At 54.6% G+C, this 21,796-nt stretch overlaps 1 protein-coding gene across 5 annotated transcripts in view; it reads right to left on the reverse strand.

The window, feature by feature from the left end:
- TRAK1 (trafficking kinesin protein 1) overlaps nucleotides 1-18,767 on the reverse strand; it is a 103,331-nt gene extending 84,564 nt beyond the window's left edge. Inside the window, exon 1 of one of the 5 annotated variants that reach the window (XM_045856781.1) lies at nucleotides 18,483-18,767. Coding sequence is in view for 4 of the 5 variants with exons in the window: in XM_045856776.1 (XP_045712732.1) it covers nucleotides 14,732-14,828 (97 nt within the window). In the remaining variant the exon portion in view is untranslated. Of the gene's footprint in view, nucleotides 1-14,731; nucleotides 14,922-18,482 lie in introns of those variants that run through there. The other 4 variants (XM_045856776.1, XM_045856779.1, XM_045856782.1 and 1 more) reach the window with 4 other exon arrangements.
- Between the last annotated feature and the right edge of the window lie 3,029 nt (nucleotides 18,768-21,796).

The raw sequence follows: 21,796 nt of genomic DNA on the forward strand, positions 1-21,796 counted from the left end.
TTCAGTAGGAGATAAATTTTTAAGAACACTTTGGTTTTCCAGTTCTCTTGATAATTTCTCTTTCAAGTGTCCATTATCTACCATGACATTATAAAATTACCAGGGGAAATTGTTTTTACGTGAAGATAGCCGGGGTCAGGGTGACTGTAACTGAGGGACTGCTCACCACTGGGACGGCACTGGGAGGGCACTGGGAGGGAGCGGCGTGACAGCATTTCTGGAAACGCAAAATTGGTCAGGGCCCCCCCACCAGTAACCTCACCCGTGGGCTTAGATCTGAGAAAGGACTCCAGAAACTCTCATGGCAAAACACACGAGTGTGCTCATGATGCATCTGATAAAGTGAAAACGTGTGCCATTACCAGGTTCCTCACAAGGCGAGAGACACAGAATTCCCTCATGACCCAGCAGTTCCGTTCTGGGCGTCCGTCCATCCAAAAGAAGTGCACCCTTGTTCAGAACAGCATTGTCCACAGCGGCCAAAGCTAGAAGCAACCCAAGTGTCCCCCGATGGATGAATGGATAACAAAATGTAGTACATACATGCAGTGGAATATCACTCAGCCCCACAGAGGAAGGAAATTTTGACACATACTGCAGCTAGGTGAAATAAGGCAGGCACCAAAGGACGGACACTGCATAACTCCACTTACACAAGGTCCCTACAATCGTCAAGCTCACAGACAGAACGGAGAATGGTGGTTGCCACTAATGAAATAGTTCCTCCTCGTAACAACGCTCCTTTCTCTAAGTTCTCCTCCTACTTCCAGCTTCGCTGTCTTGAGCACTTGGCGTGGAGACTTCCATAAACACAGCACATGGCTTCACCTTCTGACGCCTTCAGAGACCCTGTCTTCACACAGGAACCTCATAGTACCGTCAGCTGCGGCTGATCTTACTTCGGTCCCACCGACCGGTGGTTCCACCTTCCTGAGGTTCCTTGCTCAGCGGCCTTTTGTTTCATAGACTAAGCGCCAACAGACCCCTTTTTTCCTAGCGGTCTAGGACAGAGCTTCCCTAGACAGGGCTGGGAATGGAGAGTGGTCTCCAGCTCCGAGCTCCCATCATTTAGCCCTCCTGCTGTGCAAAACCATCATTTTCTGGAGTGGGACATAATATGATAGAAGAGGAAATGCTGATTTGGAAGCTCCGCGTCAGATCCTTAATTCTGGTCCAGGCGGCATGGCACATACTGCTAACGTTTTCCCACTATTCATACTCCTCCACTTTTCTTAGCATCAAAGCCCTAAGCCCCACGGGGAGATTACATTTCTGCAGCAAGGTGTGAGCATGGGGCTAAGTTCTGGCCAATGAGATAGCAATAGTAGTATGTGAGGCTTTCCAAAAGGCTGCCTTCCTGCAGCCTGGAACTTAAACACAATGGCTGGAGCTTCAGCAGCCTTTTTAGACCATAAAGGTGACCTTACGGATGAAAAATCACAGCTAGTATGGTGGAATGGAAGGACGGGAGGAGCCTGGGATCCTGAGGATAGCAGGGCTGCACCAGCATTGCAGGGACCCCTCTGAACTTTTATGTGAGAGAAAAATCAATCCTGTGAAGTGAAGCCACTGCTCTGTGCAGCCAAACCTGATTCTCACTGATACAGGAAGTAGCCTTTAAATTATTCCTAGGAGGTAAATCTGTATTTCTCTCATCATCCATAGCGAAAACAGGAAAAGTTACTAGCACCTCCCCTCACCAATCTCCCTCCAATTTCTTGGGTCCTGTTGCTCTGATCTGGGGGTTCAGATCCAGTCTCCTGTTTTCAAATCATTGACTTTTGACATCTACACTGCTTTCTATTTTCCAAAAACACACCCAATATTTACAGTTAGACCCTGGAAGGCACGAGCAGCTGGCCAGCAGGGGTCAGCACCCACACCCTTCCACCTGTCTGTCCTCTTCTCCCCAAAGTCAGCTCTCAGGAGGGGGCAGTGATGGCAGTTAGTGTCAAGGGGTGAACCCCGAGATAAAGAGCTAAGTGCCAAATCAGGAAAACGTAATTTTATCAACAGAACAAAATTTTGTGAAACCATAATACCCACTGTGCCTCCACCACCCAATAACCATCTTATTGTTCATTGAAATGACTTCCTGAACAGGAAATTCTGTTTATAAATGAACAATGCTGACTTTTTCAGAACATCAAGTGAGATCACGTGGATATTAAAAGACTTCAAACCCATCCAGAAAAATGACTACAGCCCGATGAGAATCAACAGTTAACACAGACGGCAGGAAGGAGACCTGAGAGGGAAGCGATTCCCCATCACCTGGGCCAGGTCTCTGACCTACGCAGGCATACGATCAAAACGTGGAGACTGGCCCTGGCTGGCGTAGCTCAGTGGATTGAGCTCGGGCTGTGAACCAGGTATCACAGGTTCGATTCCCAGTCAGGGCACATGCCTGGGTTGCAGGCCATGGCTCCTAGCAACCACACATTGATGTTTCTCTCTCTCTCTCTACTCTATCTCTCTCTTTCTCTCTCCCTTCCCTCTCTAAAAAATAAATAAATAAATAAATAAAATCTTTAAAAAAACAAAACAAAACGTGGAGACTTACACAGGGTGGCTTCCTACAACAAATCCAAGTGAGAAAACATCGAGCTGTAATAAAGGGCAAACGTTAAAAGTTGTTGTATCAGGAGATGTGATCATGATATACAGGTGTCAGAGGCAACGCAAGTGTCTATTAGGCACACACTTCAACAGCACGATGGTCACTCGAGAAGATCCCCTGGCGTGCTCTCCAAGGCGAGGGTGAGCTGTGAGTCCAGAAAAACAAGGGCAGCCCTGACAGGTGTATATCAGAAGGCTGAGTGTCATTCCCCAAAGCGAAAGTTCGCCGGTTCGATTCCCGGTCAGGGCACATACATGCCTGGGTTACAGGTTCGGCCCCAGTCAGAGCACATGCAGGAGGCATCCGATTAATGTTTCTCCCTCTCTCCCTCTCCTCCCCCCTCTAGAAAATAAATAAATAAAATCTTAAAAAAAAATAACAAGGGCAGTAGAAACCCTTGACTTTTAGTAGGAAGAGTTGACTTTTTGAAAGCTTATTAAAAATGCAGCCACGCTGAGGGGTGGGTGTGGGAGCAGACTGGGGGTGACAGCTAAAGAATCTAGAGTTTCTTTTTGGGGTGATGAAAGTGCCCCAAAATTGATTGTAGTGATGACTGTACAACCCTAGGGACACACTAAAGACCATTTATATGGGTGAATCACGTGGTATGTGAATAATATCTCAAGGAAGCTGTCTCATACACACTCACACACACACACACACACACACAAGCAATCGCAAGGGATCTGAAAGCAGGGCCACTGGGCATGCTCACTTGGGTCAGGAAGTTGACCACACCTCTGAGAGCAGAAACACACACAGCCCAGGCCCTCCCCGTTCACTGTCGGGAAGGCCCCAGGGGCCTGTGATACCTTTCTCAGACATTTCTACTGAGAGCGCGTTAATAAGCAAAATGAGACCTCAGGAACAGTAGCTCTGGCTGTGCTGGGAATCCCACGCTTACAGAACTGTTCACAGCTGAACCACGCTGCGTGGGTGGGGCACTACTGGACCTGCCCAAAGCCTTGGAATATTTTTTTTTTGGCTTCCCAACTGAAAAGGGGTATTTCTCTCTTATTAAAAGAGAAATTGTTAAGTCGATGTCCTGATACAGATCAGGCCTGGGAGGTCTCGCCAGAAGGTCGCATACTGTGGCCCGCAGTGAGGCCCCGCCTCTGCCTGCTTCGAGAAACACAGTGCTATGGGAACCGCTCCTACAGGTGTTGGCGGCGGCTGCTCTCAGCTACAGCAGTGGGAATGAACAGTTGTGGGACCCGAAAACCTAAAACAACTGCACTCTGGCCCCCTACGGGGATTCTCTGGCAATCCCCGCTCCAGGCCACAGGATTCTGAGTCCTTCCTTCCCTCCCCACGCCCGCCCCAGCGGGGCTGAGAGAATGAGCAACGAAGGTGGAGGTCGCTGAGGCTGCCTGTGCACCGCCGCCCTCCCAGGCCACTCCCTAGTCACCTGAGGGTCCTCTAAACTCCAGGCTGTGTGTCCGGTTCACAATTTTCCCTTCGCTGCCCACCCCTCCCACGGTTCACCGCGAATGAAACTCCATTTCACAACTCTGCAACTTGGAGCCAGGCCGCCGCACTCACTCTGGCCAGTGAACTGTGAGTGGACAGAGCTCACTGCGCGTCTACCCAGCGGCCTTCTGTGTGGCTGAGCCTGTCCTCTGGTCCCCTGCCAGGTGAGGGTGGCCTGTGACAGCTGCTGCCCCCTTAGCCCCAACCCTCCAATGACAGACGCGAGGAGCAGGCTGCAGCGAAGCCCAGGCCGTCCTCAGATGACCTACGACCACGATCGGGGAATAAATGTGCATCTGGGAGTCATCTGTCACCCAGTGTTTTTACAGCAAACCTGACTGCTACGCACCCAGTTTAAAACCGTGGAAGATATACAAGCACGGATAAGTGGAAGAGTCCAGTTCACCGTGTGGGGCTGACCTGACACCACCATCGGGGTGTCCTGAGGAGTCTGAACCAGGAAGACACAGCCACGCTCTCATACATGCTCGAGTCCAAGAACAGCTAGAATCAGCTCCAGCCCAGAGCAGACGGGGTACAATAAAATAAAGGAAGATGAATCGAGGCGGAGAAAAGGTGGGGTTGGTGGGGAGAGGTTTATTTTGTTCTGTCTACACAATGAAGGTTGCCTACCTTACCTGTCAGGCTGTCTGGACAATCCCTCCGTCCCTTTCAAAAGTGGCAGATCCAGGGAGCTGCAGGTATCTGGTCTCAAGGTCAAGGCTACCACTCCTGTTGCTAGTGCTTCCCCTGTCCACTAGGTGGTGCTGCACTCGCACCTGGACAGGCCCACTCCCTCCTTCCTAGTGCAGGCAAAGGAAGGAGAGCAGACTCCGGAGGGTTTGCAGGCCCTTCCGCAAGCTCAGATCTGCCCCTCCCCATTTCCATTCACGGCTAGGGAGGGACAGGGGTGGAGTCACACTGAGCAAGGGAATTCAAACCTGCACCTGAATTCTCTGTTAAGAGCTTTGATCCACACAGAAAAAAAAAAAAAGTATAATTCTGTTTATCAGAAAACAGGCTGGGTTGGGACTGGGAACAGAATTCCCATGGAGAGAAGAGAAGGAACGTCACGGCCCCCACGACCACAGGCTGAGCCTCCCATCATCTTGCCAATCATCAGGAAGCAAGGCCTTCCCTGTCTCCTACTGAGGGGGCTCCGTTTGGCCCACCCACCTGTTCCAGCAAAGAGACCAAAACCCAGCCAGGGCTGCGGCAGCCTTTCTGGAACACGGAGACGCTAGTCCTGCTCTGAGCTGGCTCACTCGGGGCTGCAGCGTCCGCATTCTCCCGCTGCCCCGGCTGGTTTTCTTCCACCCGCCTTCAAAAACCCTTGAGGCTCACGCTGCCTCATTTATGTCCACATGTCCACGTGTCCACGTCCCTCCACCTGTGGCATCAGGCTCGCCGTCCGCCAGGCTGCCCGGCATCATCGCCACCTCTGAGCTCGACGCCAGCCAACTCCCCGACCTCTCAACCCTGGGACCTCACGGTCCACCTCTGCCAGGGACACCCGGGCCGCCTCTGAAATCTGAACCTCAGGTGCCCCCTGCCGCCTGACCATGACCCCCACTCCTTGATCCCTCCACAGTTTCTGTCTAACAAACACACCCTTCCCATCCAGTGTAAATCCCACAGCCCTTTGCTTTAACTTCCCTCCACGGGACTTTCCTGCCGCCCACAGGACACAACCCAGTGCTGGATGAAACCAGCTGTCGCCTCCCTGTGCGCTGCAGCCGGGCTCCCAGAGGCCCCGGGGGAACTCACGGAGCTCGGGGGGGCTGATAGGGAGCCCCATCCCGGGGTCCGCCGTGCTCAGCACTGGGTCTCCTACACCGTCCCGGGTGGGGGCGGGGCGGGCAGGAGGGGGAGTGAAACTGGCTGGACAAGGTCTGAAGCAGCCCGCCGGCAGGGCAGTAAACGAGGGTGAACCTGCCTTCCAGGCGCCCGGAAGGGGAGCTGGCTGGTTCTCTGCGTGTTCTTGCTCCCTCACTCTCTTTGCCTCCCAGAGGTCCGGCTCCCACCTGAAGACGTCCAGACGTCAGCCGTCATCAGGCCTCCCACTTGGCTTCCTTCCTGCCCCCCCAACAAAAACTCCATCTGAGAACTCAGAGACCTACTGCACGCCAACCTGACCGCAACACTGAGTCCTTTCCCTCTTCCGCTCCCTCACCTGCAAGCTCGTCCAGGATGTCTGTCTGCTGACACCTTTACTTGTCTTGCTGCTTCTAGCTAACCGGCGTATCCCATACTAGCAGCGTGAAGCCCCTTCATCGTCGCAGGGTGTGCATCAGAGATGAGAGGGTGCCCCTCAGCCTGACACCAGGGGGAGAGGGCCAGCGGACCACAGGCCGAGCTCACACCGTCTGTGTGCTGGCAAAGCTCCAGGGAGCACCCGCCAGCCAGCACGGCCTGACGGCCTGGTGACTTCACCTGGAAGCGCTGGTTCGCTGTGGCCAAGCTCCCGAGGTCTTTGCCAGCCTAGATCCACCCTGGTGGACACCTTTTCTTAAGGGGGAAAAGGAAGCTGTTTCCCACTGAGGTGGGGAAGGAAAGGAGCAGGGAAAGGAGAAGTGGGAGGGGAGGAGGGGGGAGAAGGAAGAAGAGAGGGGAAATGGGTACCGAGGAGGAGGGAAGAGAAGGGGAAGGAGAAAGAAAGAGAGGAGGGAAGGAGGGGGAAGAAGCGGGTAAGAAAGAGAGGAAGGAAAAGAAAAGAAGGAAGGAGAGGAAAACTGAAAATACAAGTTCTCTGAGCCCTGGCCGGGTGGCTCCGCTGGCTGGAGCGTCATCCCACTCACGACAAAAAGTTGTGGGTTCGATCCCCAGTGGGGCACATACGGGAGGCAACCAATCCATGTTTCTCTGTCTTTCTCTCTACCTTCCTCTCTCTCTCAAATCAATAACCTATCCTTGGGTGGCAATTAAAAAAAAAAAGAGTTCTCTGAGATACTTCTCTGGGAGCAAAATGCCCGCTGGCCCCTGGTGCAGGGTCCGTTTCCCGATGTGACAGCAGCTCGGAGTCAGACCCCGCAGGCCTCCCGGGCACTCCGCCGACGGACGGCCTGTCCACACGGCTCTGTTCATTGTGCTCTCCAGGACAGAGTCTGGGACATCAGGAAACACGTGGGAGTCCCTGCTTAGATGAGGCACAGGGTGCGCCCAGTGGGTGACACCAAGCGCGGCTCCTCACTCTGCAATTCAAACAAAACCCAAGCTCCCAGCCAGCCATGTGCCAGGTGGGGCTGATGGGCGAGTTCTGTACCAGGAGATCCCACTGTAAACTGGGCTGGCTGGGGGCAGCTTGGCAGAAATTGGGAGCTAAGTGGAGCCATCAGTAAGAAGAGCTAGTACTGTAATAACAATGGAACTCCTTCCGTGCACCTCTGCACCGGGCACTTAGTAGGAGTTCCCACGCCCGGGGCCAACGGCCACCCTGAGGCTCCTGGCATGCCCATTTTAGAGACGGAGAAACAGGTTCAGAGACCAGAGGACTTGCCCAGGGCCACACTGTCAGTGCTACGGCCTGAGTCACACCCAGAGCTCCCGGTCCCCAAACCCTGGGAAGCCACACTGAAGGTCTGTGCGGGCTGAAATGTGGCGGGAGGGGAGACTTCCCCCAGGAGCACGTCCACGTCACCCCGAGAAAGCACAGCGAGCCGACACCCACTTCCTTCCTCTTTAACCCCGCGTACGTGCAATACAATCTCAACAGAGCCACGGGAATAAGCCTGAAAGAAGAACTCGCAAGTTTATTAGAGGGAGGGAGGCGGGAGTTGGCAAAGGACAGAGTTTTTCCAGAACAGCTACTCCGTGAACACCCAAGGCAATAAGCTTCCTAGAAGCCAAAGCAAGAGGACACACCCGCACCCCCCAACAACCTGGCTGTCGAACAAAAAGAAGTGCACGGAAGAGAAAGAGAATGGTTTGAGCATGAACTTCAACCGCTCAAAACGTTTCTGAGACCAATACTCAACAGTATGGTGGGAAGCATCTTTCAAGTCCCTTTTACACACGGTGCGGAGATTCCAGTCCCTGCTCCGGTCAGCCAGTGATTGTTGGGGAAGCACAGCTCGGCCGCTGCAGGTCTACGAAGACCAGTTGTCAACTGACCAAGAGCGTTTTCATCATCGCAGAAGGTTCTGCTGGGCTTCCTCCAGAGCTTCAGACTTTCCGAAGTATTTTCACAAAAATATGTCACTTGGTCCCTCCCACAATAAATCCTTGGTTCCCAGGAGACAACAGAGTGACAAATTCTGCCTCCCCAGCAACTTCGGAGACCAGACTTCTTTTTTAAGGCCACGCCCATGCCCACGGCTGCCCCGTAGCCCTGCTGCTCCCAGCGGAACCAGCTGGGCCGTCTCTGACAAAGGGGACCCAGCCTCCCAGCCCAGAGGACAGAAAAGAAGCGAAGGGGTGGGGGAAGGAGAGAGCCCTGGGCGAGTGAAAGGCGAGCACATCTCTGAGACACAGGAGGGAGTGTGGACAGAGGAAAGAAGAGAGTAAGCCTCGTCCCAGCATGTGGAGGAGGGGCCTCGGGGCCCAAGCTCGGTGACCACAAGAAAAGAAAGACAAGGGGGGGGGTGGCCTGTAAACTGGGGACCTGAAGGGCGACCTTAAAGCCACTATGCCAGCCGCTACCCCTCCCCCACCCCCTCCACCCTCCACCGACTAGCCCAGCCGGCGGGAATCCCAGGATTTCCTGCAGGCCAAATACAGAGGGAAGATGACAGTGCGACAGACGGACAAAGAGGCGGGCAGCGAGATGACGGGCGGGTGGGTAGGTAGGTGGGTGGGTAGGTGGGTGGGTAGTACACAGACAGACAGCCCCATGATAGGAAGAGAGAGACAGGCCACAGTGTCCGAGAAAAAGCTGGTGGGTGAGCCCGGACTGTGCGCCGACGGCACGCTCAGTGCTCTGCGCGTCCCAACAACTGACTTAATCTCCACAGCAGTGCGGAGAGGCACGGCCGTGAGCCTCTCTCTACAGCTGGTAACGAAAGTATACATAATCATTATCTTATTTAGATGTATGGAGGTAACTACTCCAGGAGCTAAAAATAGACGCTGTTCCGAAACATTTATCTCAAGTCACAGAAAAAAAAAAATCCCTCTAGGAAACACCCCAACATGCTCCACACCCACATCCTGAGAGAAACACAAACCGAGACCAGATGCGCGGCTGTGTTCTGCGGCTCGGCCGGCAAAGAGCGAGGTGTTGGCTAGTGCCCAGGGCTCTGCCCCACATTTCCCAAACAAAACAAGAAGCACAACCTCTCTGGCCACATCCATCACAGCTCAAGTCCCCCCTCTAGAAATTCTCACAAGGGCATTCATCTCATATTTGCACGAGGGTGTGGGAACGAAGACATTCCTTGCAGCCCTTTCTGTATTTGCAAACGACCGGTCAATACTCCAGGGTATGAACAGACCACACTTCGTTTATCTATGCACCAACTGCTGGGTATTTGGGCTGCTTCTACCTTTTGGCACTTACGACGGATACTGCTTGGAACACTGGCATGCAAGGTTTTGTGTGGACTTACGTCTTCATTTCTTGGGCACAAAACTGGGAGCAGAACGGGCAGGGCACACAGTAACCAGGTATAAGCTCTGAGGAACTGCCAGACTCTACTCCACAGAGACGAATGTTTGATGTTTTTAGCTGCCAACGTTTGGGGAAATTTGTTACAAGGCAATACACAACTAAGACGTGAGAATTAAACAAGGTTACATGTAAAAGGCATTCAGGACGGTGTCTGGCGCAGAGCAAGTGCTCTGTCGGTGTCAGCCACTGTTATCATGATCAGTATATCTTCCTACCCCAGGGCCTTTGCTCCTGCTGGTTCCACCGCTTCGAAGGAGTGTTCTCTCCCTCCCTCCCAACCCCACGCGAACTCCTACATATCCCTTCAGACTTCTGCTTAAACACTGCTTTCCCACAGAAGCCTTCTTGGAAATGCCAACTCAGAAATCCCCTTTACACACTCTCTTAGCACCCTGTCCGTCTCCTGTGAATATCAAATGCAGTCATAGTTCCATAGAAATGTGTGTAACTATTTTTAAGGCATTTTTCTCTCTTTTGAATTACAAAAGAGTCTCAGGGCTGGCAACACCCTGTCTCTGTGCACACAATAGAAACCCAATTATAACTCTTAAAGGCCAACAACCCACTAGAAAAACAAGCAAAGACAAAAGGCAGGCTGTTTGCAGAAACTGAAACATGACAGAAAGGAGGCACAGACGCATCCAGATGAAATACCATTTTTCATCACTATCTGATCTACCAAGATGAACAGGACTGATAATACCCAACTTTGGCAAGAAACTGCCAGAAACTGCCACTCCCCCGTGTTGGTGGCTAGACACTCACGAGACGCAGGCTCTCTGGAGGGGCAGGGCTGTGATACACGTCCCACGCCCTGCATGCACGTCCCCTGTCAGCTTAGGGACGTGCGGGGTAGGTGACCCAAGAGATACACATGCCAGACGGTTCCTTAAGGCACCGTTAAAAAGCAGAAAGTGGAAACAGCCGACAGCATCCTTCAGGAGGGAACCTGCCAAAAACAGTGGCACTTTCTTGCACCGTGAGTGGCCAAGTACAACTGTAGCCTTTGCAGCTGCCACCTTCATGGGAATTCTGCCTGCAGGGGCTGCTCATTGTGCGACCCAGTGAGGCCACAGCCACGGCCACAGCCACCCAGCTACAACAGATACCTGGTTCCATCCTCTTACTCTAGTTTCTCCTGTACATTACAGCATAAGGTGTTACATGGGTTCTTATAACACGATGTGTTGAGGAGGGCTAGTTATCTATTATTAACTTCAGATCCATAAAGGAAAAACTAAAAAATGTTTCTTATTTAAAAAATAAATTATAGCTTTTGGTTTAAATAAATGAAAGGTGATCATGATACAGCCCCACAGGGGGAGACTGAGCAGATCTTTTACAGAATAAGGCAATACTGCAATCATTGTGAAATCATTTTTAATGCACATCGGGGTATACGATACGGTCCCGCTCGTGTTTTTTAGAAAAGGAATTATGTGCACCCAACCTTCCTGGGATGGTTTTTTAAAGCTGCAGAATGGTGGAGTGATTCTTCGTCGACTACACTCGGGTACGATTTCAAGTTTTACCACTTGCACGTGCTATTTTCGTCATTTAAAACCCCAGTGAAATGAAATTATTTAAAAAAAGGAAAACCCAGAATGGGGGAGGTTAACGTGAATAAGGTCAGAACGTGACCCTGCTGGGTCCAAACCCCGAGGACCCGGGTTTCCCACGGCAGGACCGCTTCCCTCTACGCCTCCTTACAGTGTGGGTGACGGCGGCAGCCGTCCGGCAGGGCTGCGCTGAGGACAACATGAGTCCCCACAGCAGTGTTTGGGAGCCAGCCGGGCACGGAGCAACCGCTCAGGTCAGGGTCAGCCTCTGTGAGCACGGGTGGCGGCTCGTTTTAGCTGTCAACCTGACAGGGCCACGGGGTGCCCAGACATTCGTCAAACATTATTCGGGGGGCTGTTTCTGTGAGAGTGTTTTCCAATGATTAACAACTATACCGATCAACTGAGCAAAGCAGGTTGCCCTCCCTGGCATGGGTGGGCCTCGCCCAATCAGTCGAAGGTCTGAATCGAATAAAGAGGCTGATGTTCCCACAAGTAAGACAGGAGTCCTCCTGCCCGACTGCCTTCCAGCCCGAGTCAGCTTTTTCCTGTCTTTGGACTCGAGCTGAAACTGGCTCTTCCGAGGCTGCAAGCCTGCTGGCCTTTGGCCTGGACCCACGCCTCAGCTGTCCTGAGCCTCCCCCCGCTTGCTGCCTGCAGATCTCGGGACTTGTCCACCTCCATAACCGTGTGTCAGTCCTTATAATAAACATCATACATGTATATGTATACACATGTGTGTACATACATGTATATATTTTTAATCCCCACCCAAGGATATGTTTATTGATTTGAGAAAAAGAGAGATGGGGTGGGGAGGAGGGAGAAAAACATCAATGTGAGAGGGAAACATCGATCAGTTGCCTCCCACATATACCCTGACCAGGGATCAAACACGCCCCCTAGGTATGCGCCCTGACCAGGAATCGAACCTGCAGCCTTTTGGTGTACAGGACCATGTTTCAACCAAGTGAGCCACTCAGCCAGGGCTGTATATGTATCTTATTGGTTCTATTTCTGTGGAGAGCCCTGACTAATACAGGATTTATGAAATCTGATTCATTCCAGGTCTAATTACAGTAACAAAGTGTCAGTTCATCATAGTTTCAGCCTGATTTGCCCCTTTGTCCATGCTCACCCAAGAGCAGGGTTCAGAGAACACAGACACGCTTCTGACTCAAAGTTCCTCGGGGGCTGATGAGTCCCAGAGCCACCCAGGCGGCCTGTGGCCAGGGGCCGTCCAAGCCCACCTGCGAGGCCCGACCCTGGCGGCGGCGCACCCTGCCCCTCTCTCAGGAACCCCTGCAGAGCCCTGGTGGCAGAAGTTGGCCGTGTGGGCAGAACAGGGTGCTGCAGGTGGAGGCCGGAGCCCGGCCCCGTGCCCCGAGACAGCCTCCGAACCCTGATGCGGTCCCGCTGAAAGACGGCACCCTGGCAAAGCCTGTGTGCTTCCGAAGAGAGCTTGTTCTCACACTTGCCGATCTAATTGATGTAAATGCAGGACGAAACTTTGCTTCTCAAGGAGCACCATTAGGAATGCTATTTGTGGCTGGGCTCAATGGTCTGAAGTCCCGCAAAGAAACCCCTGATTAATTCTTTAATACGATGACTCTTTAATGATATTTTTTAAATGATATTTTATTATTTGTCAGCTTCCTAAAATGGTTTTAAGGGAGTCAAGACTAACACAAATACATTACACACATTAAAGGCTTGTTTCAAATTCAGAACAAAAGCCAATTAGGAGAAGGATAAAAATGTATCAAACACTGAGGAATGTAGCCCACCCCATATGTTGAGAATCTCACTAGTACATTTTAACTAAATGTTACCATTTCTGTCAAAAAGCCCTGCGTGTAAATGTTCTGCTCACCTAGTGAAGGGGAACTAAGGGGAAGCAAGGTCAGCTGGTCTCCGCCAAAATCCAACAAACCACTTAGAGCACTCTGAAAGAGGCGAGTGCTTCTGTGCTTTTGCTGAAGATTAGTCAGCCCTAGAAATCAGCATAACAGGGCTCCACTCCAGCAGGACAATCGCAAAAACAAACAGACTGTTAAATCGGGGAGATTCCAGTAAGAAAAGGAGCAAAAAAAAAAACACTTCTAAGTTATAATTTAGAAAAAAGTTTTAATGTCCTAGATTCAAATTCACAGCTAGTTATTCTGTGGGGGGAGAAAACACGGGGGCGGGGGGATATTTCAACTGTCCCCTCGTTTCATTTCATCAAGTAAGTAGTCGTACGAGGATAACTTTTCGGTGGAAAACACATTAAAAATGTTACTCTAGACAGGAATTGATCAATGAGACCCTGAATTTCACTCTGAAGAGCCGTCCACAGTATTTTTATCTGAGACCTGTTCAGACAATACATCCCTGAGTTTGTCTGATGGCTTAAATGACCGAGAGACAAGGAACAAATCCTCAATGGCGGTGGCTCTGGGAAGAGGCGGACTCCTGGCCAGGGCTGCCCCGAGACGTGTGCCTGGAGCTGTTCACTTGGGGGTCACGGCCAGTCATTCATACCTCCGCCCCCCTCCAAGGCTCTGGGCACGAGACCCGTTCTCCTCCATGCACCCCAGCAAACAGCGGGCCTTGAACAGATGCTGGTTCGACAGAGTTACTGAACAAACCTGAATCAACGCCCCACCCCCGACACACACACCCACTCCCAGCACCTCCAAAATCTTCTCTCACGCAAAGTCTCGCACGTCTGGACTCCTAAAACTGCCTGGACGGGGACAAGGGGAGCTCCCACCTCCCGGAATTCCCCGGTGTGTGGCCCAGACAGCCGTGGGGCACCAGCACCCAGCCAGGGCAGACACCAGACAGGCCATCCCCAGGCCGTCTCTGAGCGGCGCTGGGAAGTGAGGAGGACCGCCGGCCCCCAGCCCCGGGCAGAGAGGCAAGCCAGAGCAGGACGGGTGAGCAAGCTCTCCACCATGGGGGGGTGGGTCCCATTTCGTAAAGCAAGAAAAAGTGGGGGCATGAAAGAGGGCAGGAAAGCAGGAGACATTGTCTCACCCTGCTCTGCACCTTTTGAACATTTCCTTGCTGACTCAGACACCAGTGGAGGCTCTGAGAAACCAAGAGAAAGGCACAGGACGAGGAAAATCCCCGCTGGAGAGGCCGGGGGAGACCTAGGAGACCCCTGTTCAGCTGCTGCAAAGGACTGTCGGGGGAAATGCAGTGGGAGTCCAGCGGGCCTGGTCCCAGCCCAGACCTGCGGCTCGAGGTGGCCCTGGGTCCCTAGCCCCCTCTGAGCCTGGATGAGGGGACGAGGGGTGAGCACCCGCTAAGGTCCCTCCGTGCTGCCTGTCCCTGATTCAATACCACAATTTCCCCGCCACATGTCCAAGGACAACCCAGCCGGCAGAACAGAGCAGGAGAGAGACGGCGTCCCCTGTGGTCCGTCCTCCTCCCGGCCACACCACGGAGAACACGAACAAACATCAGCGAAACAAGCAAACACACACTCACCACCCGAGTTCCTCCAAATGAGCTCGCCCCCGCTGAGTCCCGGCGGGGGCGGGGGCGGGGCCCCCACGGGCTGCCTGAGCTGAAACGCCAATGCCATGTGCAGAAACCGGCTCCAAAGGCAACTCAGAGAGAGAAGGGACTCTTCTCCCCGCGAGCCCAGCCGGACAGCACCTCCGCACCGCCACCCTCTCGTGCCTCCTCAGCACTTTTCCCAGCTTGCTTGTTGGGGCGAATCCTAAGACCGGGAGCTGCCCCGGCTGCACAATGGGTTACGTAACTCCAGGCCGCCTGGGCACCCTATCGGCTCATCTCGTAAAACCGCCCCAAACAGAAGGTGACGCACCCGAAAATGTGATATCCCCTGGTCGGGGGGTAGGGGAGCAGGGCTTTGTGATGGGCGCTTGGCTTCGCCTAAAAATGTAAGAGGAACAAAAAGTCTCCTGTTCACTGCGGCGCTCCCTGGGAACAGGGGGCGGGGAGCATTCGCCAGGGGCCGGATGCCAAGTGGTGTCCCGGGACCACGCTCTCTCGGCAAAGCCCGTGGAGCCCACAGAGGCATCCTCGGGGATACTCCAGCTGCTCCGAGGAAGGCTTTCTTTTCGTGTCCTCCTCTCCACGGGCGCCCGATGAGACGTGAACCCGCGTGTGATCTGCATGGTCCGGCTGCACGGCACCTTCACCAGGCAACACCGCCTGTGTTCACCCTCCCGCCTTCCTGTTCACGGAGCTGCTGCCCGTCGTGGCAGCACAAAGCTGCCCCGAGCAGCCTGCCACGGCTGTCCCGGCAAGGAACTTCCAGTCACCACGCCCTGCAGGGTCTACGGTTTCGGCACCGCGTGCTGCCATTTCTTCGCCCTCGCTTGTCACGTTCGGAGAAAGCAAAACTGCCTGAACAGGCCGGATGTTTCCTGGACTTCACCGGCGCAGACGCTACAAGAATCCCGGGGATTATTAGTTCACATGTTTGGACAAATGAAGACGCAGCTGGCACGCTGCCTCCTCCAGGAAGCCCTGCTGGTCTGCCCCTACCTTTTCCCCTCCAAGGCGTGGCCAGGCACCCTGCCCTGTGCTCTCCCGTGTGCCCGTGCCCACCACTGCACTAACCACGGCGCACACCCGGCTCCCACTCACTCATCTGGCTCCGCAACTAGACTGTACTCCCGGGCGGCAGAGGACACTGGCCCCGGGGCCTTGGCCTGGACGCACGCCCCGCCCCTCACAGCCTGGGGACCTTAGGCCGGAAGCTGAACCTTTTCTGATGTAGTTTCTTTACCTGTAAAAGGGGACAACAGTCCCAGCTTCATGTGGAAGCATAATAATTAAATGACGCTTTCTTTGCCCAACACACGTTTACTGAGCTCTGGCCACACGCAGGCACTAGGGCGCTCGTGGGGACTCGGGGCGCAAAAGGTGCTCGCCCTGGGGTCAGTTTATGTTCTGTTTGTATGCTGCGAGTGCAGCTCCCGACTAAGTCTGGGGAGAGAGATAAAGCGGGAAGGGGAGGTGGGGAAAGGCGGGGGTACCCCTCCTTATGCAGGGCGGCAACACGGCTAATGAAACGCCATTTGGGGAAAGCGAAGAGAGCATCGTGAAAACATTGGGGGTTAGGGTGATCCGGGAGCCGGGCAGCTGCAAGAACAAGGGCCCTGAGGAGGGGGTGTTCCCATGTGTCCAGGGACCAGCAAGGAGGCCCAGGGGCCCACAGTGCAGCGGGCACAGGGGAGCCGGGCCAGAGGGGTGGGGCAGGGGCTGTCACTCAGACCCTCACAGGCCGTGATTGGCATGAGCCCACTAGAGGTTTGGGCAGAACAGCTAAACCATCTGTCTTTGCACTTGAATAAGCCTCTCCCCTGGCTGCAGAGAAGGGACAGCACAGAGGCAGGCAGGCGGGCAGGAGCCCCCCCCAGGAGGCACTGCGATGACCCAGGTGGGAGATGGAGGTGGCTTGGACCAGGGTGGCTGCTGGGGGCCTGGTGAGGGACAGACAAAGTCTGGAAGAGGGAACCAAGAGACGTCCCAGCAAACTGGGGTGTGAAAGAGATACAGAGGTCCCAGGTGCCTCCCAGGTTTTTTGCATGGACACCTGGACGGATGGAAGTACCACCTACAAAGACAGGGAAGACCTCGGGAAAGCGGAAGAAGTGGAAACCAGGAGTTCAAGTTGTCTGCTAGGCATCCGAGGGGAAATGATGCGGCCTTAGACCAGCACGTCTGGCCTGGAGGGGAGGGTCCAGTCTGCGGACAGGAACGGGAGAGCGGTCAGGGTAGAGGCGGGTGTTACGTCCTGGAGACTGGGAGAGGTCGCTAGGACACAGCTGTACCTGGGGGAGCGAGGGGCTGGGGGTGCTGAGCCCCGGGCCCTCCCGCATCCCCAGGCTGGGGGAAGACGAGGGGCAGCCAGCAAAGGGGGACAACCCGGAGAGTGGGGGCCCACGGCCAAGGAGGACCCGACTTCCAGGAGAAGGGAGTGGTCGGCAGCATCAGCTCCTGCTGCAAAGGCGAGGAGCTGAAGGCTGAGCACGGGCCCCTGGACTGAACCCGGCCATCAGCGCTGGGGGACTGAGGGGTCACGCACCTGCTCGCACTGGACGCAGGAGAGAACAGAGGAAGAGAAAACGGGTCAGCAGACCGAGGGGCAGAGGCCTGAGCATTGGCTCTGGGGAAAGAGGGGCCGAGGGGGACTCCTTTTCAGAAGAGGGTCATCATAAAATAATAATAATAATAATAATAATAATAATAATAATAATAATAATAATAAAGAACGATCATGGCACGTTTTTGTGCCAATAGGAAAGGCCCGTGAGCAGGGGAATGGATGCCACCGTAGAGAGAGGGGAGACGGAGGAACCGGGTCCCTCAGGGGGCGGGCAGGCGGACTGAGCACACACCTGCAGTCGCCCATGGGACGGGGTGCTCAGCACAGGGGCGAGGCACCCAGGCTGGGGGCCTGACACACGGGGGCCCCTCCGAGCTCCGGGGGTGAGCCGGAAGAATGAAAAGCGACTGGAGGTCAACACACACGTTTTCCACTGTCTGCCATCGAGCACTGTCTCAAACAGGAAGACGGCAGCCAGCACCGCAGGCAGAAACGGGAAACGTCGCAAACTCTGCACCGGGCTTCGACCACTCGCTCCTGGCTGCTCTTCCACAAACTGGCCTGCACCACTCACCACTCCCACCCCGGGCCCTCCCTGGCGCCGGCCCCGGGCTCTGTCCCAGCGACCCCGTGGGGGAAAGAAACGAGGGAGAGTCCCAGTGTGGCACGTGCTGGCCAGCCGACGTCGCCAGCCCCCGGGGGGGTGACCAGCCCCGTTCCCGGGAGGGACACCGGAAGGTGGGACTGACTCGGGCACCCGTAGGAACCGATGTCTGTGCGACTCCCGACGGCGTACAAAGGCACCGCGTGTGGTCCCCATGGGGGCACCCTGCACACCACTGCGTCTCACTCCATGACACCTGTCGTGTGTCTGAGGGGACTGAGCCTCCAAGAGAGGGGCAGGGGGCCACACCACACTGAGCATCGCGATGGCCACGCACACTGCTCGGGGTTCAACGCCCCCCCCCCGTCTTTAACCTTCACGACAATTCTGTGGGGTGCTGTCTCCATCTCGGATAGGTCGGTTCTCAACACAATCCCAAAGCTCAGATGCTGGTGGTCCCTCCCCACCCCCATTTCCCTCCCCCACACCCGTTCCTGGGGCCGTACCCTTCCCCAGCTCCCCCCGCCCCCGGCAGGGAAAGGCCCGCACACCTGTGATGGTACAGGCATCCCGGTACCCTCTGCAGCTGGGAGCATCTTCCACAGCCTCGCTCACATAGTGCTCCTCGGGGATGCCCGGGCCGCAGGCTAGGACTGCATGGTTGCACGCCTCCGGGGAGGGCACGGAGTGGGCCAAAGTGTCGTCGTGCAGAGCTGTGGCGTCCAGCTTGGCAGGTTTCACGGGGAGGCGCCCACTGCCATCGGCGGTCCCGCGGCCGGAGTCTGGCGCAGTTGGGCGGACGGCCCCCGTCAGGTCCGGCGCACCAGCAGGGCCTCCTCACGGGGAATCTACGGGGGGGCACAGAGAGAGGAACACGGTTACTCCGAGTCAGAAACAGGTGGACACAATCCCTACAAAAACAAGGGCCCCGAGGCGATGGCACTCGGGTGTCAGGATCGGAAAACCGCTTCCTCCTTCCAGCCGAGGCGCTGCCAGTCAAAGCCCATGGCTCCGAGCGAAGGACTGCGGGACCCGTTCACTGCGGTCTTGACGCCTGTCCTGACGCAGCGCCAAGCAAATAAACACCCTGGGCCGCAGCCGAGGCGATGACACCTGCCCTGAAATAAAGTCTCCGGGACACCTGGCAGCCACAACGGAGCGCCCGGGGGACCGGGCGTGTGTCCTTGCTGCGGAAGACGCGCACTGATCTACTTCCGCGGGGCTCATCGACGTTTTATTTATACACTGAATTATGTATAATGTGCTGTTTCTCTTCAACGCTTTCAACCACACCACCTTCTCAACTCCTCAGGAACTTTGAGGCATGGCCCCTGCCTTAAGCTGCAGCGACAAAACAGGGGACTCCTTTAAGAATATGATGACAACTACACACCTAGTTCAAAAACATAAAAATTAAAAAAAAAACACCACATGCAATTTCAGGGAAAATCAGCCCATTTGCAGATCCTGGGGGACCCAGGGACAGCAGAGTGAGACCCTGGGACCCCGCAGGTCAAGTCCTCTCCAGGGGCCACGCCAGCAACATCAGCCTAACCGGGCCCTCCCCAGCCCCGTCGAAAATCAGACGAGCAGAACATGACTCATGGAGAGGGATGGCGCAAGGCAGAGGCAGCTGAAGACTCCACGGGCCCCCGAGACAGCGCACCTCCGCTCAAGGGACGTCCCCGCACATTTCAGGAGAGCAGGAGCGCCTTAGACCTTGACTTTTGATTCTGCAACGGCCCCTCTCCTCCCAGTCCACCTCCGCATACACTGCACGTGCGCAGGAAAACATGTGAACACACGTGCTGGCAGGAATGTCCAATGTGAGCTTTGTGAACTCGGCAGGAAGCCTCAAGAACATTCTTCAGCACAACAGCACTCAGAGCTCGGGCCTGAGAACCCCTGCGGCTCCTTCACGCCAGTCTGGAGGGCCCACAGGGTCCGAGTGACTTTCCAGTGTGCCTTTGTTCTCGCATGGACGTGTGTGGAGCTTCCAGAAACTACGTGTCATGCGATGATGCCTTTGCTCTGAGCGCTCATGAATGGACTGGGCAACTCTGCATCCCTGTGGTTAAAGTGTTCTGTTCTGATTTCTAATACGATACGTGGGAATCAACATAATACCCATGAACAAAGGCCCTGGGGATCCTCTGTAATTTTTAAGGGGTCCTGAGACCAAGAAAGTTCGAAAATTACTTCTCTAGGGCATGGTGCATTTGCAGTTCATTTTTGAAAACGAAAAAGAAAGAAAACAAAAAGAAAAGAAAGTTAGCAGACGTTTTACCCTGACATTTCCCCTCTTCGAACCCGCCGAGAGCTCCTGTTAATGAACTCGGCCGAGGTGCTGAGCTCCCTGCCCTCCTGCAGGTGAACAGGTGAGCACAAGCCGGGAAGGCGTGGGGCAGCCCGGGCATCGCTGCTCGAAGCGAAAGGAACCCCGAGGCAAAGGGGCTGTGGCATCGAGTCAGTGATGCCGCTGCCGACGGACGGCCACGCCGCCTGGTTAGAAAACGCCGAGACCTGCCCGGCGGCGGAGGCCTGAGGAAGTGGCCAGCGCACCCATTAAGCTCCTGCTGCATGCAAAGGCAACAGAAAGATGGCGTCAGGTCTGCAGCAACTCAAAGGCCCCTCGCTTCCCTGGAGCGGCAGGCCGGCTGACGACCCCTTACGGGCGCTCACCAATGAACAGATCAACACACACAGCTCACAGGGGAGGGCGACATACTGCAGGACACACGGCACCTCCTGTCTAAAGGGCGCACGTGACTCACACACCTGGAGCAAACGGCTCAAAAGGGGAAGAAAATGGGCAAGAGATATAAAGTTACCTCCCCTCCCAAACAAAGAAACACACAGACACCAAACATTTTAAGCAACCATAATAGTAAGCAAAGAAAAAAAAATTGTGTGTATTAGACTGCGTTAAAAATTATAACGAGGCTCGATTTGGCGAGAGTCTTTAACCACTCATAGACCCAGGCATCACGTGGACAGCCTGGCTCTAAAGGTGTGTGGCCGTCTGGCCGAGGAGGCTTGGGTCCAGGTGGCTCGTCACGGTGAGACACTAGCAGCCACGGAATGTGCAGCAGGCAGGATCGTGTCAGACATGGGGCAGCCACGGGGGAGGCTGTGAAAAGGACGTCTCGGAACAGGCGCGAACTGATCCACCCAGAGAAACGCCCCGCGTGGAGGGACGGGGGACCACGGATGTGGGCGTCAAAAGGTCTTAAAGCCCGTGAACAGCCTGCGCCCTCCTCAACTCAGACCTCGTCTCGTCCGCAAGCAGCTGCATCCCACACGATCGTCACACAGGGTTTGGGATACGCTCCTCTTTTGCAGAACGCCGTCACTCTACTCTAAACAGGATGATTCTGCTCAAGTCAATGTTTTGTTTTGTTGTTTTTTTAAGCAAAGGGCCTAAAAGATAAAGATTTCCTAAAGAGGGCATCAAGCACGGATTGATTATACAGCTTCTGCTTTCACGGTCTCTGAGATGAGGGCGTCGGCCTGAACGCCGGTCATTCATTGGCCCTAAGCCACGACGTCCCCTCCTCCTGGTGCCCTGGTTCGCTGTTCAGTCGTCTGCCCCTTAAGCCAGAAACATGCTGTTATAAAATAAACAGTTCAAGTGTGAACACTCTCTAGAACGGCAAATGTTGGACACATCAGCAAATGCTCGCTCCAGCCTCAAAATGGAATGCAAGCAACCGTGTGGAAGGCCAAAGTACAGTTTGTTTGCACAGCAACGGACAAAGCCCTCGGAAGCTTGAGAGAGCCACCCTCCCCTAAAGAAAAGTGCAACAGAACTACTCCAACTTACTTGCACGTCTCAAACCCCGGGACGTAAGTGTGTGTATCCACA

The sequence above is a fragment of the Phyllostomus hastatus genome, unplaced genomic scaffold (assembly GCF_019186645.2).
Source record: "Phyllostomus hastatus isolate PE091 unplaced genomic scaffold, TTU_PhHast_1.1 phas_scaffold_129, whole genome shotgun sequence".
NCBI lineage: Eukaryota > Metazoa > Chordata > Mammalia > Chiroptera > Phyllostomidae > Phyllostomus > Phyllostomus hastatus.